At 43.4% G+C, this 17,500-nt stretch overlaps 1 protein-coding gene across 1 annotated transcript in view; it reads right to left on the bottom strand.

Annotated features, from left to right (window-relative positions):
* LOC139372790 (FH1/FH2 domain-containing protein 3-like) overlaps nt 1–17,500 on the bottom strand; it is a gene marked incomplete at its 3' end in the record, with an annotated part of 90,892 nt that overhangs the window by 30,004 nt on the left and 43,388 nt on the right. The window contains 1 exon segment of the mRNA XM_071112593.1: nt 12,655–12,722. Coding sequence (XP_070968694.1) covers nt 12,655–12,722 — 68 coding nt within the window.

Here is a 17,500-nt window from a genome sequence, read left to right as displayed (position 1 = left end):
ATGAATGATGTCGATTTTTTGAAGAATATCATGAGCTTAGTTCAACTGTCATGCACCATCAGAACCCAAAATATTAGCCTGTATTAAATGTATACAAACACTGTAAAGCTTTAAAACTATAATTTCGATTTCACGGATGGTAAGTTTTTGCATAGCTCTGTCTAAGAATTTGAGAGTGGCTAAATTTCTCCACCCCATCCCTCAGCTTGTTACCAGACAGTCAGGATGCTCTCGATGGTGCAGCTGTAGAACCTTTGGAGGATCTGAGGACCCCATGCCAAATATTTTCAGTCTCCTGAGGGGGAATAGGTTTTTGTTGTGCCCTCTTCACGACTGTGATAGTCAGTTGGTGGTGTTGTGGACACCAAGGAACTTGAAGCTCTCAACCTGCTCCACTACAGCCCCATGGATGAGAATGGGGGCATGCTCGGTCCTCCTTTTCCTGTAGTCCATAATCATCTCCTTTGTCTTGATCACGTTGAGGGAGAGGTTGTTGTTGAGGTATCTGCCCACCTCCATATAGGCTGTGTCATCATTGTCGGGGATTCGTCAGCAAATTTAACGATGGTGTTGGAGTCATGCTTGGCCAGGCAGTCGTGGGTGAACAGGGAGTACAGGAGGGGACTAAGCATACACCCCTAAGGGGCCCCCATGTTGAAGAACAGTGTGCAGATGTGTTGTTGCCTACCCTCACCACCTGGGAGCTGCCCGTCAGGAAGTCCAGGATCCAAGGCCCTGAACTTAGTGATGAGCTTAGAGGGCACTATGGTGTTAAACGCTGAGCTGTAGTCAATGAACAGCATTCTCACGTAGGTGTTCCTTTTGTCCAGGTGGGAAAGGGAAGTGTGGAGTGCAATAGAGGTTGCGTCATCTGTGGATCTGTTTGGGCGGTATGCAGATTGGAGTGGGTCTAGGGTTTCTGGGATAATGGTGTTGATGTGAGTCATGACCAGCCTTTCAAAGCACTTTATGGCTACAGACGTGAGTGCTATGGGTCAGTAGTCATTTAGGCAGGTTACTTTAGAGTTCTTGCTTGAAACATGTTGGTATTACAGACTTCACTGATTTGAAAATGTCAGTGAATACACTTGACAGTTGATCAGCACACATGCTCTGATTACACGTCCTGGTAATCGGTCTGGCCCTACGGCCTTGGGAATGTTGACCTGTTTAAAGGTCTTAACAGGATTGTTTTATAAGTGTCCGGGTTAGAGTCCCACTCACTGTGGGGACGACGTCATCAATGCACTTATTGATGGAGCCGGTCGACTGAGGTGGTGTACTCCTCAATGCCATCGGATGACTCCTGGAACATATACCAGTCTGTGCTAGCAAAACAGTATACGCTGTTACAGTACACAACACCATGGTTTTACAGAGAGTGTTTCAGGGAGTGTTTCAGGGAGTGTTTCAGGGAGTGTTTTAGGGAGCGTTTCAGGGAGCGTTTCAGGGAGTGTTTCAGGGAGTGTTTCAGGGAGTGTTTCAGGGAGTGTTTCAGGGAGTGTTTCAGGGAGCGTTTCAGGGAGTGTTTCAGGGAGTGTTTCAGGGAGTGTTTCAGGGAGTGTTTCAGGGAGTGTTTTACAGTAGTTTCATACTGTTCAGCTTTATTGCCCCTCAGGGAAAGCTTGTGTTTGGTTCCCGAATGAAAACCATCCTCTCAATTCAAGTTGTGCATAGTGGATGTAAAGTCTTGTTCCCTCTTTCTCTGAAGTCTCTGTGGCCCAGTGAGATTGCCTTGGTACTTGAGGGTTAATTTTAGCACCCTGGTTTCAGCGTTCCTGCATGCCTGCAGAAAGCCTGACACCGAATGGGGGCAGGGGTGTGGAGGAGGGGTGGAGAGGGCCTGGCGGTGAGGGTTAGGGAAGGAGGGGTGGAGAGGGCCTGGTGGTGAGGGTTGGGTTAGGAGGGGAGAGAGGAGGGGTGGAGAGGGCCTGGTAGTGAGGGTTGGGGAAGGAGGGGTGGAGATGGCCTGGTGGTGAGGGTTAGGGAAGGAAGGGTGGAGAAGACCTGGTGGTGAGGGTTGGGGAAGGAGGGGGGGAGGGGTGGAGAGGGCCTGGCGGTGAGGGTTAGGGAAGGAAGGGTGGAGAAGGCCTGGTGGTGAGGGTTGGGGAAGGAGGGGTGGAGAGGGCCTGGCGGTGAGGGTTGTGTTAGGAGGGGAGAGAGGAGGGGTGGAGAGGGCCTGGCGGTGAGGGTTGGGGAAGGAAGGGTGGAGAGGAGGGGTGGAGAGGGCCTGGTGGCGAGGGTTGGGTTAGGAGGGGAGAGAGGGGGGGTGGAGAGGGCCTGGCGGTGAGGGGTTGGTTAGGAGGGGAGAGAGGAGGGATGCGGAGGGTGAGGTGTTATCTTTGGAAAGTGTTGACAGCACAGAAACATGTGAGGGGGGCAGGGTGAGGGAGAGAATAAGAACGAAGCAGAGAGAATGATAGAGGCAGTGAGGGAGGGTTATTTCCATGACAGAATTTTAAAAAGCAATTTTGGACTGACCAATGTAGACATTTTCAAAAATACGCAATTCAAAAGTTTTATATGACAAAATGTTGAACTGAAATATTATGGAAATCTGAGCAATGTTGAGAGAATCCTATTGGAATCAGAAAAATATACTCATATGGGAGGTAATATTACTAAATGTTTACAAAATATTACAACATTTGTTATGTTACAAAACCCTGCAGAGAGCCTATCCAACTGACAAAATCGTACAGAAAAATATAAACTATTGGAAGCAAAGACTTAAAATGAACTCATATTGGCACAAGTTGGCACATAAACTAAATGACAGTTAATTAAATTGTACACTTAATCCAGTATAAACTAAATGTATAGAACCGATTAATACAAGAGACTAAATTCACCAATTCTTCAGCACAAAAGCAGAGTCATGTCTTAAACGTAATACAATGATTCAATAATTCATGCCTTCTGGGAGTGTTATAAAGTTGTTATATAAAATATAAATTCTATAAAGAATGTTATAAAGTTGTTATATAAAATATAAATTCTATAAAGAGTGTTATAAAGTTGTTATATAAATAAAAATGCTATAAAGAATGTTATAAAGCCCATAAAGCTGTCTGTCAGAAGTTTTACAATGTAAATGTATTTTTACTGTGTCTATCGGTATAATTCAAGACACGGAGGGTGGTGAGATACCCAATAGGTAGACAATATTATCTTCTGCATTTATATTCATTAAAGAAGTGATTACTTAAATACTGGAAGTCAAATTATACTCCAACATTAAGAGAATAGAAGAATGAAATACTTTATTATTTTATGATTGAAACAAATCTGGCAAGAGACCGGAACATCGTAGCACTGAAGTCATACGGGACAGAGTCTTACATACAAGCATTAGACACATCACTGGGTGTGGATACGCTGGGAACACGTGGGTCTGAGCGAGTGTGATGCCATTCATGTTGGTGGAAATGTATGTAAACATTAAGCTGTTTATTGTTTTTGTGTATTGTGGTTTATTCAATATAAAAAGAGAGAGAGAGGGTGGTGAAGAGAAAGACAGACACTATAAACATTAAAAAAAGGCACAGAGAAATGGAGACCTAGAGTAGAATCAACAGAGAGGACTAACAGAGAGGACTAACAAATGGAGACCTTGTATAGGACTAACAGTGATGACTAACAGAGAGGATGAACAGAGAGGACTAACAAATGGAGACCTTGTATAGGACTAACAGAGAGGACTAACAGAGGATGAACAGAGAGGAGTAACAGAGAGGACTAACAGAGAGGACTAACAGAGAGGACTAACAGAGAGGACGAACAGAGAGGACTAACAGAGAGGACTAACAAATTGAGACCTTGTATAGGACTAACAGAGAGGAAATACAGATAGGACTAACAGAGAGGACGAACAGAGAGGACTAACAGAGAGGACTAACAAATGGAGACCTTGTATAGGACTAACAGAGAGGACTAACAGAGAGGACTAATAGAGAGGACAAACAGAGAGGACTAACAGAGAGGACTAACAGAGAGGACAAACAGAGAGGACTAACAGAGAGGACTAACAAATGGAGACCTTGTATAGGACTAACAGAGAGGACTAACAGAGAGGACTAACAGAGAGGACTAACAGAGAGGACTAACAGAGAGGACTAACAGAGAGGACTAACAGAGAGGATGAACAGAGAGGACTAACAGAGAGGACTAACAGAGAGGACTAACAGAGAGGACGAACAGAGAGGACGAACAGAGAGGACGAACAGAGAGGACTAACAGAGAGGACTAACAGAGAGGATGAACAGAGAGGACTAACAGAGAGGACTAACAAATGGAGACCTTGTATAGGACTAACAGAGAGGACTAACAGAGAGGACTAACAGAGAGGATGAACAGAGATGACTAACAGAGATGACTAACAGAGAGGACTAACAGAGAGGACTAACAGAGAGGACTAACAGAGAGGACCAACAAATGTAGACCTTGTATAGGACTAACAGAGAGGACTAACAGAGAGGATGAACAGAGAGGACTAACAGAGAGGACTAACAGAGAGGACTAACAGAGATGACTAACAGAGAGGAAGAACAGAGAGGACGAACAGAGAGGACTAACAGAGAGGACTAACAGAGAGGACCAACAAATGTAGACCTTGTATAGGACTAACAGAGAGGACTAACAGAGAGGATGAACAGAGAGGACTAACAGAGAGGACTAACAGAGAGGACTAACAGAGATGACTAACAGAGAGGAAGAACAGAGAGGACGAACAGAGAGGACTAACAGAGATGACTAACAGAGAGGACCAACAAATGTAGACCTTGTATAGGACTAACAGAGAGGACTAACAGAGAGGATGAACAGAGAGGACTAACAGAGAGGACTAACAGAGAGGATGAACAGAGAGGACTAACAGAGAGGACTAACAGAGAGGACTAACAGAGAGGACTAACAGAGAGGATGAACAGAGAGGACTAACAGAGAGGACTAACAGAGAGGACGAACAGAGAGGACGAACAGAGAGGACTAACAGAGAGGACTAACCAAGGGAAAACAACTAAGAGCAGAAGAAACAGAGAGACAGGTGGAGAGCAATACAGACATTGATAAAGAGACACAAAAGGAGAATAAAAAGTTACAATGTCCTTCACCTTCCCTCCTACACCTGTCCTACAGACAATGTCCTTCGCCTTCCCTCCTACACCTGTCCTACAGACAATGTCCTTCACCTTCCCTCCTACACCTGTCCTACAGACAATGTCTTTCCCCTCCCCCCTACACCTGTCCTACAGACAATGTCCTTCACCTTCCCTCCTACACCTGTCCTACAGACAATGTCTTTCCCCTCCCCCCTACACCTGTCCTACAGACAATGTCCTTCACCTTCCCTCCTACACCTGTCCTACAGACAATGTCCTTCGCCTTCCCTCCTACACCTGTCCTACAGACAATGTCCTTCGCCTTCCCTCCTACACCTGTCCTACAGACAATGTCCTTCGCCTTCCCTCCTACACCTGTCCTACAGACAATGTCCTTCGCCTTCCCTCCTACACCTGTCCTACAGACAATGTCTTTCCCCTCCCCCCACACCTGTCCTACAGACAATGTCCTTCGCCTTTCCTCCCACACCTGTCCTACAGACAATGTCCTTCGCCTTCCCTCCTACACCTGTCCTACAGACAATGTCCTTCGCCTTCCCTCCTACACCTGTCCTACAGACAATGTCCTTCGCCTTCCCTCCTACACCTGTCCTACAGACAATGTCCTTCGCCTTTCCTCCTTACACCAGTAAAACTACAGCACAAGTCTCTAAGTCAAACAAAGATCCTACTCAAACAGTAACCCCAATCACCCAGCGGGCCAGGTGCTGATAGAGGTTGGTCCATTAAAGAGGGTTGTGAAGGGGGTGGAAGCTGGGTCATTGCTGTCATAGTCTCAGAGACGGTGGTTCTTACACCAGCACAGTGTCTGACAGGACTGCTGAGCTTCGCACTGTGTAGACATCTTCATCAAACAACTAATTAAGACTAGCCTCACACTGTGGGTCCAATCCGACGAGAGAAAAACTCAAGGCTTTTGGTTTCCATCTCAAATAAAGCAACGATGTCACTGGTTGATTTGTGTGAAGATTTTGAGCTCTGCGTGCATTTCTCAATGTTGAATTTAGTCCTTTATGTGACTAATGAAGGCTAAATTAAGGCTGAGCTAGTATAAACACCGGACTAAAAATCACAGGAGGCTGCAGAGGGGAGGACGGCCCATAAAAATGGCCCGGAACAGAGCAAGTGGAGTGACAACAAACGCCTGGAAACCATGGAAACCACGTGTTTGATGTGTTGCATGCCATTCCACTGATTCCACTCCAGGCATTACCACGAACCCCTTCTCTACAATTAAGGTTCCACTAACCTCCTGAGCCAGAAACGACCCCCAGCCCCTACCCCTTAGACACTACTCCCCTGGATACTACCCCCTTAGCTCCTTAGCCCCCTTGACAAAAGAGGTGAAGGTGGTGCTGTTACCATAGCAGCATATTGCTTAAACCTATTAAATCCTTTCAGATCTCTACACAACCTAGACTCAGGGGTAGACGTAACATAGTATATGTAAATCTGTCTACCTCCATTTAGTATGATATGCTACGTTTGTTGTGGGATGTATTAATTCAGGTATGTCCACCATTAATTTCCTATGATTACAATTACAATTTATATGATATATGTAACCGACCGGCTCGATTCCGTCTTATGTAGCAACATTTGAAACAGTGTTTTCTTACATTTGATAAAAGTAGAGACTCAGATCTACAAAATGGTATATCTCTACACTGCTGAGGAAACAATGGGAAAGTCATTCTGCTTTGAAAGTTGATCAACTTGTAAAACTCACTTTTGAGAAAATGGCCCTTCGATATTTTGGTACCTACAGGAGAGCTCTTCTTTGTCTACACCCATTCAGCATCGTTCACACCCTCTTAAGTCCTTAGCCCCGCCCATCTCTTTAAGGATTCACATGCATGACATCATCAGCCTGGTGATCCAAAATTGCACAACTGGTGTATTTTGCGAACCAACAAACTCATCCAATTAAAAATGAATGAATCATATGTCAATCTAGCAAACCAGGCAACTAAAAGCAGCTTGTTAGCTAGCTAGCTAACGTTAAGTTGGTTGGCTAACCAGGTAAAATAATGACCACATCATATAGTGCCGAAGTGATCTTCAAAGATAAGTGATTTGTTTTATCGCTATTTTTGAGTTTTGTGACACCTGTGCAGGTTATGAATTTCATGTTAAAGCAGGAAGTGGGTGAGGCGCTGTCCTCAGACGATCAAATGCTATGCTTTCGCCGTAAAGCCTATTGTAATTCGGACAGAGCGGTTCGATTACCAAGACTCCAAGCTAAAGAATGATGTATAACACTTGTATTTTTATGAATGTTTAATATTACTATTTTGGTATTTTGAATTTCGCGCTCTGCAATTTTACCGGATGTTGTCGAGGTGGGACGCTAGCGTCCCAATGATCCGAAAGAAGTTAAGTAACCTTCTGTCTTTCTGTCTTATGCAACCATATCATACTAATTTGAGTGTTTTCGGATGTACTTTTACTATGTTACGTCTAGTCTATGAGACCAGGCTGCTCTACAAGGCTCCAGGAGTGCAGGTTGACATTTATTGTCATGAATATTGTCCTGGAAGCAGAACTGAGCGATTTTCCTTTAGATAGTCTAGCTACAAGGTCAAAATTGGCTATATTGTAAAAAATGTATGGGAAAAAAAAATTGGGGGTCATAATTTAAGGTCAGGGTTAGGCATTAGGGTTAGGGTTAAGGTTAGGTTTAAAATAAGATTTTATGACTTTGTGGCTGCCTCCATATCAAGATTAATGGCAAAAAAATGCTAACCTGCTCCAGGTATAAGTGTTGTTTCTGGGGTCATTTTTAACACAATGAATCCCTGACCTTTGACCTTACTGGCCCTATACATATAAAGGGATCATCTTTAAGTTAAGCCTATGAATCCTTATACAACTCCTTAACTTTTTTTTTACCCTTGACCTAACCAACGCTGATCGCTGTTCCTAGCCAATCGGATTTAAGTGACCATCACAGCGTATTAAAATGAATAAAGGAAGTGGTCAAACCACACTTTGTCTACGTTGTATCTGTGTAATCAACTTCTTAGACTACCATGTTGTGGAAATGTTGGCCAAATAATAATTTGATCCCAAATACACGTTATTCTCCAAGCAATGAATAAAGCAGGTGATTTACTGTAAATTACCCAATATAACTCTGTGTGTCAGTCGCCCTCATGGTACACTGTGGTTGATACTGAAAGTGTATCTTATTTACCAACATGTTGTGGGAATGTTTACCAACTAATCATCTGATCCCAAGACATTGTGAAAAGTGTAAAGTATACCAATGAGAGATGTGTAAAGATAGTGTAAATGACTAAAGATATCTGATCCCAAGACATCGTGAAAAGTGTAAAGTATACCAATGAGAGATGTGTAAAGATAGTGTAAATGACTAAAGATATCTGATCCCAAGACATCGTGAAAAGTGTAAAGTATACCAATGAGAGATGTGTAAAGATAGTGTAAATGACTAAAGATATCTGATCCCAAGACATCGTGAAAAGTGTAAAGTATACCAATGAGAGATGTGTAAAGATAGTGTAAATGACTAAAGATATCTGATCCCAAGACATCGTGAAAAGTGTAAAGTATACCAATGAGAGATGTGTAAAGATAGTGTAAATGACTAAAGATATCTGATCCCAGGACATCGTGAAAAGTGTAAAGTATACCAATGAGAGATGTGTAAAGATAGTGTAAATGACTAAAGATATCTGATCCCAAGACATCGTGAAAAGTGTAAAGTATACCAATGAGAGATGTGTAAAGATAGTGTAAATGACTAAAGATATCTGATCCCAAGACATCGTGAAAAGTGTAAAGTATACCAATGAGAGATGTGTAAAGATAGTGTAAATGACTAAAGATATCTGATCCCAAGACATCGTGAAAAGTGTAAAGTATACCAATGAGAGATGTGTAAAGATAGTGTAAATGACTAAAGATATCTGATCCCAAGTCATCGTGAAAAGTGTAAAGTATACCAATGAGAGATGTGTAAAGATAGTGTAAATGACTAAAGATATCTGATTCACCCATATTCTGCGGTAGAACACTTCATTCACCAATGTGTTGTGCAAATGTTGACCAACTAACCAATCTGGTCTTTTATATATCAATGATACATCAATGATGATGTCTTGGGATCAGATATCTTTAGTCATTTACACTATCTTTACACATCTCTCATTGGTATACTTTATAGGCTACGTTATGGTTGGATCCAGAAGGGGGTGTCAATGCCAAGCTTTTCAAGTTCAGGGTCATGCAGGGGGGTCAATACGTCGACTATTCATCGGATTTCCAGGTTGCGGTTTGGGGAACAGATTAAAGACAGCTAAAGAAGAGGATGAGAGGTCTGAAAGGAATGAACGGAGTAATTAAACAGAGAGAGAAGAGAGGGATGAAATTTCTATACCTTTTACTGACTTACTCTGTGTCCCAAATGGTACCGTACTTCATAGTACTCTACTTTAGACTAGGGCCCTTCTGGCTCGGACAAGGCGCCTACTTCCCTTTGACAGGGCCCATAGGGCTCTGGTGAATGTAGTGCACTATATAGGGAATATGTTGCCATACGGGATACAGCCTTATTCCTCTTGATCTGATTAAATAGCTGTAGAATCCGTTAAAACCGGTGGAATTATAACCAGCGCTCTAGAATCACCACACTAGTGTTCCAATCGGTGGAACTGTTTAGCATCGGTCTAATTTCTAAAGAGTCAGTTGAGAGTCTTGTATTTTAATCCTCTCTGATCATTCCCTAAGCTCTAGACCTCCGGTGAATCTGGTAATGAATGGTGTGGCTGTTGAACAGGTTGAGGAGACTAAATTACTTGGCGTTGCCTTAGATTGTAAACTGTCATGGTCAACAAATATAGATTCAGTGTTTGTGAAGATGGCGAGAGGTCTGTCCGTAATAAAGAGATGGGGAGAGGTCTGTCAGCTAGACCAGAACAGAGTGGCACATCTTGCTCTTCATTGTAATCAGTAATCATCAATACTATGTATGCCCAGTCTCTCCTTTCTAAGAATTATTCATGTGTTGGAAATTCTAAATAGTTTACATAAGTCAAATGACACACACACTAAATTAAATTGTTTGTCAACTTACACACATCTCTGACACACACACTAACCCCAGCAGACATGCCACCAGGGGTCTTTTCACAGTCCCCAGGTCCAGAACTAATTCAAGGAATCATACAGTAATATACAGAGTCATGAGTGCCTGGAACTCCCTTCTGTCTCATATACCACAGGTGAACAGCTAACCTGGTTTCACAACTAATAAAGCAACACCTCACAACGCCCCATGTGACCTACTGGTTGTGTGTACTGACATGTGACCTACTGGTTGTGTGTATGTACTGACATGTGACCTACTGGTTGTGTTTATGTACTGACATGTGACCTACTGGTTGTGTGTACTGACGTGTGACCTACTGGTTGTGTGTACTGACATGTGACCTACTGGTTGTGTGTACTGACGTGTGACCTACTGGTTGTGTGTACTGACGTGTGACCTACTGGTTGTGTGTACTGACGTGTGACCTACTGGTTGTGTGTACTGACGTGTGACCTACTGGTTGTATGTACTGACGTGTGACCTACTGGTTGTGTGTACTGACGTGTGACCTACTGGTTGTGTGTACTGACGTGTGACCTACTGGTTGTGTGTACTGACATGTGACCTATTGGTTGTGTGTACTGACATGTGACCTACTGGTTGTGTGTACTGACGTGTGTGTGTAACTGAAAACACTACATGTTTCTAAATATATGTAAATTCTAAAGTCTTGTGTCTGTAATGCCTTTTTTCCGCTACGTGTCGACTAATGAACTCAAAACAAATCTTAGAAAATAGAAGGGCAGAAGAGTTGACAAACGCCTAGTGACTTTGTTCTTCAGAGTATCTAATGACATGAATGTGTCATGTTGAAATGTACTAATGACGACTGTAATTACACCCTAAGTGCTTCACTCGTCCTGACTGTTGCAAATGAACCAGACTGACCTCTGAGAAAGTAGGGGAGAAAGACGTGTGTAGTTTCATCGGCGTGAACCCAAGCACACCCGTGGATACACACACAGAAAGCGGCGTACGCACTCCCAGTTATGTTGGTTCTCCTAGTGGCCGGGCAGAGAGCTATGAGATGACTGGTGGCTATGGGCCAAGTTCAGTTACACCCAAGACCCTATTCTGGAGTCCAGATTTAGCACAACTATCACTGGCATTGAGAATGTTGACCATGCATGGAGAGAGAGAGAGAAAGAGAGACATTTGTAATGTCTTTATTATTTTGTAACTTCTGTGAGTGTAGTGTTTACTGTTCATTTGTTATTGTTTATTTAACTTTTTATTTATTATCTACTTCACTTGCTTTGACAATGTGAACACATGTTTCTCATGCCAATAAAGCCCTTCAATTGAAATGGAATTGAATTGAGAGAGTGAGAGAGACAGAGAGACAAAGAGAGACAGAGAGAGGGTGAGATGGACAGATAGACAGGCAGACAGATAGACAGGCAGACAGATAGACAGGCAGACAGACAGACAGACAGACAGACAGGCAGACAGACAGGCAGACAGATAGACAGGCAGACAGATAGACAGGCAGACAGACAGACAGACAGGCAGACAGATAGAGAGACAGACAGATAGACAGGCAGACAGATAGACAGGCAGACAGATAGACAGGCAGACAGATAGACAGGCAGACAGAAGGATATATGGAGAAGGAAGGAATTTAAAGTGATTTGTGACTCAGGGTTGACTCATGTTCTCCATATAACTGTCTCTTTCTCACTCACACTCTCTCTCTCTCTCTCTCTCTCTCTCTCTCACACACTCCCTCTCACTCTCCCAAAAACCCTCTACTGAACTATCCACTCACACACAACACACTCATACAAACACATTACATACAACCATAGACATAAACAAACAATAACCCATAACTACACATCTGTCCATCGCATCACACAGGTTAAAGTAACGCTGAGACTGTTCTGACAGAACCTAGTAAAACCAGTGGCTATGGAAAAGGCATGTAAAACACATGATAACCTGAACAGGCATGTAAAACACATGATAACCTGAACAGGCATGTAAAACACATGATAACCTGAACAGGCATGTAAAACACATGATAACCTGAACAGGCATGTAAAACACATGATAACCTGAACAGGCATGTAAAACACATGATAACCTAAAAAGGCATGTAAAACACATGATAACCTGAACAGGCATGGAAAACACATGATAACCTGAACAGGCATGTAAAACACATGATAACCTGAACAGGCATGTAAAACACATGATAACCTGAACAGGCATGTAAAACACATGATAACCTGAACAGGCATGTAAAACACATGATAACCTGAACAGGCATGTAAAACACATGATAACCTGAACAGGCATGTAAAACACATGATAACCTGAACAGGCATGGAAAATGGGTTGTGTACTGTAGGTTCCTTGGGGAACATGTTTCCTGTCTGGCATGTCCCAGTGGTGATGATGATGTAAACATGTACTTACCAATACAAGCATGTACTCGAACAGTCAGCTGGGTACGTAAGACAACACTATGCTTCTTCCCTCTGGTCCTGGAGAGAGAGAGAGACAGAGAGAGAGAGAGAGAGAGAGAGAGAGAGAGACAGAGAGAGAGAGGGAGAGAGAGAGAGATAGAGAGAGACAGAGAGAGAGAAAGAGAGAGAGAGAGAGAGAGAGAGAGAGAGAGAGAGAGACAGAGAGAGACAGAGAGAGAGACAGAGAGAGACAGAGAGAGAGAGAGAGAGAGAGAGAGACAGAGAGAGAGAGGGAGAGAGAGAGAGAGAGATAGAGAGAGACAGAGAGAGAGAGAGAGAGAGAGAGAGAGAAAAAGGAAATTATCTTAACAGAGAAAAATGTCCTCCTGTGTGATATCTACAGGGAGTGAAAATAAGTATTTCATCCCCTGCTGATTTTGTACGTTTTGCCCGACTGACAAAGAAATGATCTTGAATATAAAAACCCAAAAAGGCCTGTGGTGTTGATGGTATCCTTAATGAAATTATCAAATACATCTTCCCCAATATTTGGAACTAAGGACTCCACAAAAGTTGAGACAAATTTGACCCCAATAACTACCGTGGGATAACAGTAACCTTGGGGAAATCCTCTGCATTATCATTAACAGCAGACTGGTACATTTCCTCAGTGAAAACAATGTACTGAGCAAATGTCAAATTGGCTTTTTACCTAATTACCGTACAACAGACCACGTATTCACCCTGCACACCCTAATTGACAACCAAACAAAAAAAAAGGCAAAGTCTTCTCATGCTTTGTTGATTTCAAAAAAAGCCTTTGACTCAATTTGGCATGAGGGTCTGCTATACAAACTAATGGAAAGTGGTGTTGGGGGTAAAACATACGACATTATAAAATTCATGTAAACAAACAACAAGTGTTCGGTTAAAATTGGGAAAGAAACACACACATTTTTTCACACAGGGTCGTGGGGTGAGACAGGGATTCAGCTTAAGCCCCATCCTCTTCAACATATATATCAACGAATTGGCGAAGGCACTAGAAAAGTCTGCAGCACCCGGCCTCACCCTACTAGAATCCGAAGTCAAATGTCTACTGTTTGCTGATGATCTGGTGCTTCTGTCCTCATTGCCCTTTATGGTTGTGAGGTCTGTGTTCACTAACCAAGATTTCACAAAATGGGACAAGCACCAAATTGAGACTCTGCATGCAGAATTCTGCAAAAATATCCTCCGTGTACAATATAAAACACCAAATAATGCATGCAGAGCAGAATTAGGCCGATACCCGCTAATTATCAAAATACAGAAAAGAGCTGTTCAATTCTACAACCACCTAAAAGGAAGCGATTCCCAAACCTTCCATAACAAAGCCATCACCTACAGAGAGATGAACCTGGAGAAGAGTCCCCTAAGCAAGCTGGTCCTGGGGCTCTGTTCACAAACACAAACACATCCCACAGAGCCCCAGGACAGCAAGACAATTTGACCCAAGCAAATCATGAGAAAACAAAAAGATAATTACTTGACACATTGGAAAGAATTAACAAAAAAACAGAGCAAACTAGAATGCTATTTGGCCCTGAACAGAGAGTCCACAGTGGCAGAATACCTGACCACTGTGACTGAACCAAACTTAAGGACATTTTTGACTATGTACAGACTCAGTGAGCATAGCCTTGCTATTGAGTAAGGCCGCCGAAGGCAGACCTGGCTCTCAAGAGAAGACAGGCTATGTGCACACTGCCCACAAAATGAGGTGGAAACTGAGCTGCACTTCCTAACCTCCTGTCCAATGTATGACCATATTAGAGACACACATTTCCCTCAGATTACACAGATCCACAAAGAATTTGAAAACAAACCCAATTTTGATAAACTCCCATATCTACTGGGTGAAATTCCACAGTGTTCCATCACAGCAGCAAGATTTGTGACCTGTTGCCACGAGAAAAGGGCAACCAGTGAAGAACCAACACCATTGTAAATACAACCCATATTTATGTTTATTTATTTTCCCTTTTGTACTTTAACCATTTGTACATAGTTACAACACTGCATACAGTAAATATATATATATATATATATATATATATATAATATGACAATTGTAATGTCTTTATTGTTTTTAAACTTCTGTATGTGTAATGTTTACTGTTCATTTTTATTGTCTTTCACTTTTGTTTATTATCTAGCTCACTTGCTTTGGCAATGAAAACATATGTTTCCCATGCCAATAAAACCCCTTGAATTGAATTGAGAGAGAGAGAGAGAGAGAGAACGTGTCTTGCAAGCAGTAGACCAGGAGAAAAATCCTTATACTGAAACAGAGCTCAACCCAGGGAAGAGACAGTACAACCCAGGGAAGAGACAGTACAACTCAGGGAAGAGACAGTACAACCCAGGGAAGAGACAGTACAACCCAGGGAAGAGACAGTACAACCCAGGGAAGAGACAGTACAACCCAGGGAAGAGACAGTACAACCCAGGGAAGAGACAGTACAACCCAGGGAAGAGACAGTACAACACAGGGAAGAGACAGTACAACCCAGGGAAGAGACAGTACAACCCAGGGAAGAGACAGTACAACCCAGGGAAGAGACAGTACAACCCAGGGAAGAGACAGTACAACCCAGGGAAGAGACAGTACAACACAGGGAAGAGACAGCACAACCCAGGGAAGAGACAGTACAACCCAGGGAAGAGACAGTACAACCCAGGGAAGAGACAGCACAACCCAGGGAAGAGACAGTACAACCCAGGGAAGAGACAGTACAACCCAGGGAAGAAGACAGTACAACCCAGGGAAGAGACAGTACAACCCAGGGAAGAGACAGTACAACCCAGGGAAGAGACAGCACAACCCAGGGAAGAGACAGTACAACCCAGGGAAGAGACAGTACAACCCAGGGAAGAGACAGCACAACCCAGGGAAGAGACAGTACAACCCAGGGAAGAGACAGTACAACCCAGGGAAGAGACAGTACAACCCAGGGAAGAGACAGTACAACCCAGGGAAGAGACAGTACAACCCAGGGAAGAGACAGTACAACCCAGGGAAGAGACAGTACAACCCAGGGAAGAGACAGTACAACCCAGGGAAGAGACAGCACAACCCAGGGAAGAGACAGTACAACAAACACACAGTGACCAATTTCTCTATCAATCTTTACAGACTGAGTGCCTCCATCTTTGCCTCAACAACCGATGCTGCTTTCAGCTGTTGAAGGGGTGGATCCCCTGCATAGTAACCAATCCTATGACACTGGATCCCCTGCATAGTAACCAATCCTATGACACTAGATCCCCTGCATAGTAACCAATCCTATGACACTGGATCCCCTGCATAGTAACCAATCCTATGACACTAGATCCCCTGCATAGTAACCAATCCTATGACACTGGATCCCCTGAGAGTGGAAATGAACCAATCCTATGTAAATTAGGGGCTGGTAGTGACCTTACGACCTGCTGTTCCCAGGCAGGCTCACCTACTGCAGGCTGACAGAGTAGTAAGAACACAGTGCTTAAAATACCCACACACTGTGGACAACACACTGTGGACAACACACTGTGGACAACACACTGTGGACAACACACTGTAGACAACACACTGTGGACAACACACTATAGACAACACACTGTGGACAACACACTGTGGACACCACACACTGTGGACAACACACTATGGACAACACACTGTGGACAACACACTGTGGACAACACACTGTGGACAACACGCTGTGGACAACACACTATGGACAACACACACTATGGACAACACACACTATGGACAACACACTGTAGACAACACACTATGGACAACACACTGTAGACAACACACCATGGACAACACACACTATGGACAGCACACATTATGGACAACACACTGTAGACAACATACTGTAGACAACACACTGTGGACAACATACACTATGGACAACACACTGTAGACAACACAATATGGACAACACACACTATGGACAACACACTGTAGACAACATACTGTAGACAACACACTGTGGACAACACACTGTAGACAACATACTGTAGACAACACACTGTGGACAACACACTGTAGACAACACACACTGTGGACAACACACTGTGGACAACACACTATGGACAACACACACTATGGACAACACACGGTAGACAACACACTATTGACAACACACTGTAGACAAAACACTATGGACAACACACTATGGACAACACACACTATGGACAACACACTGTAGACAACACACTATTGACAACACACTGTAGACAACACACTATGGACAACACACACTATGGACAACACACACTATGGACAACACACTGTAGACAACACACTGTAGACAACACACTGTGGACAACATACTGTAGACAACACACTGTGGACAACACACTGTAGACAACACACACTGTGGACAACACACTGTGGACAACACACTGTGGACAACACACTGTGGACAGCACACTATGGACAACACACTATGGACAACACACTGTAGACAACACACTATGGACAACACACACTATGGACAACACACACTATGGACAACACACTGTAGACAACACACTGTAGACAACACACTGTGGACAACATACTGTAGACAACACACTGTGGACAACACACTGTAGACAACACACACTGTGGACAACACACTGTGGACAACACACTGTGGACAACACACTGTGGACAGCACACTGTGGACAACACACTGTAGACAACACACACTGTGGACAACACACTGTGGACAACACACTGTGGACAACACACTGTGGACAGCACACTATGGACAACACACTATGGACAACACACTGTAGACAACACACTATGGACAACACACTGTAGACAACACACT

This window comes from Oncorhynchus clarkii, chromosome 18, assembly GCF_045791955.1.
Source record: "Oncorhynchus clarkii lewisi isolate Uvic-CL-2024 chromosome 18, UVic_Ocla_1.0, whole genome shotgun sequence".
In the NCBI taxonomy this organism is placed as follows: Eukaryota; Metazoa; Chordata; class Actinopteri; order Salmoniformes; family Salmonidae; genus Oncorhynchus; species Oncorhynchus clarkii.
The sequence above is the reverse complement of the archived record's forward strand: the minus strand, read 5'-3'. Positions and strand labels throughout refer to the sequence as shown.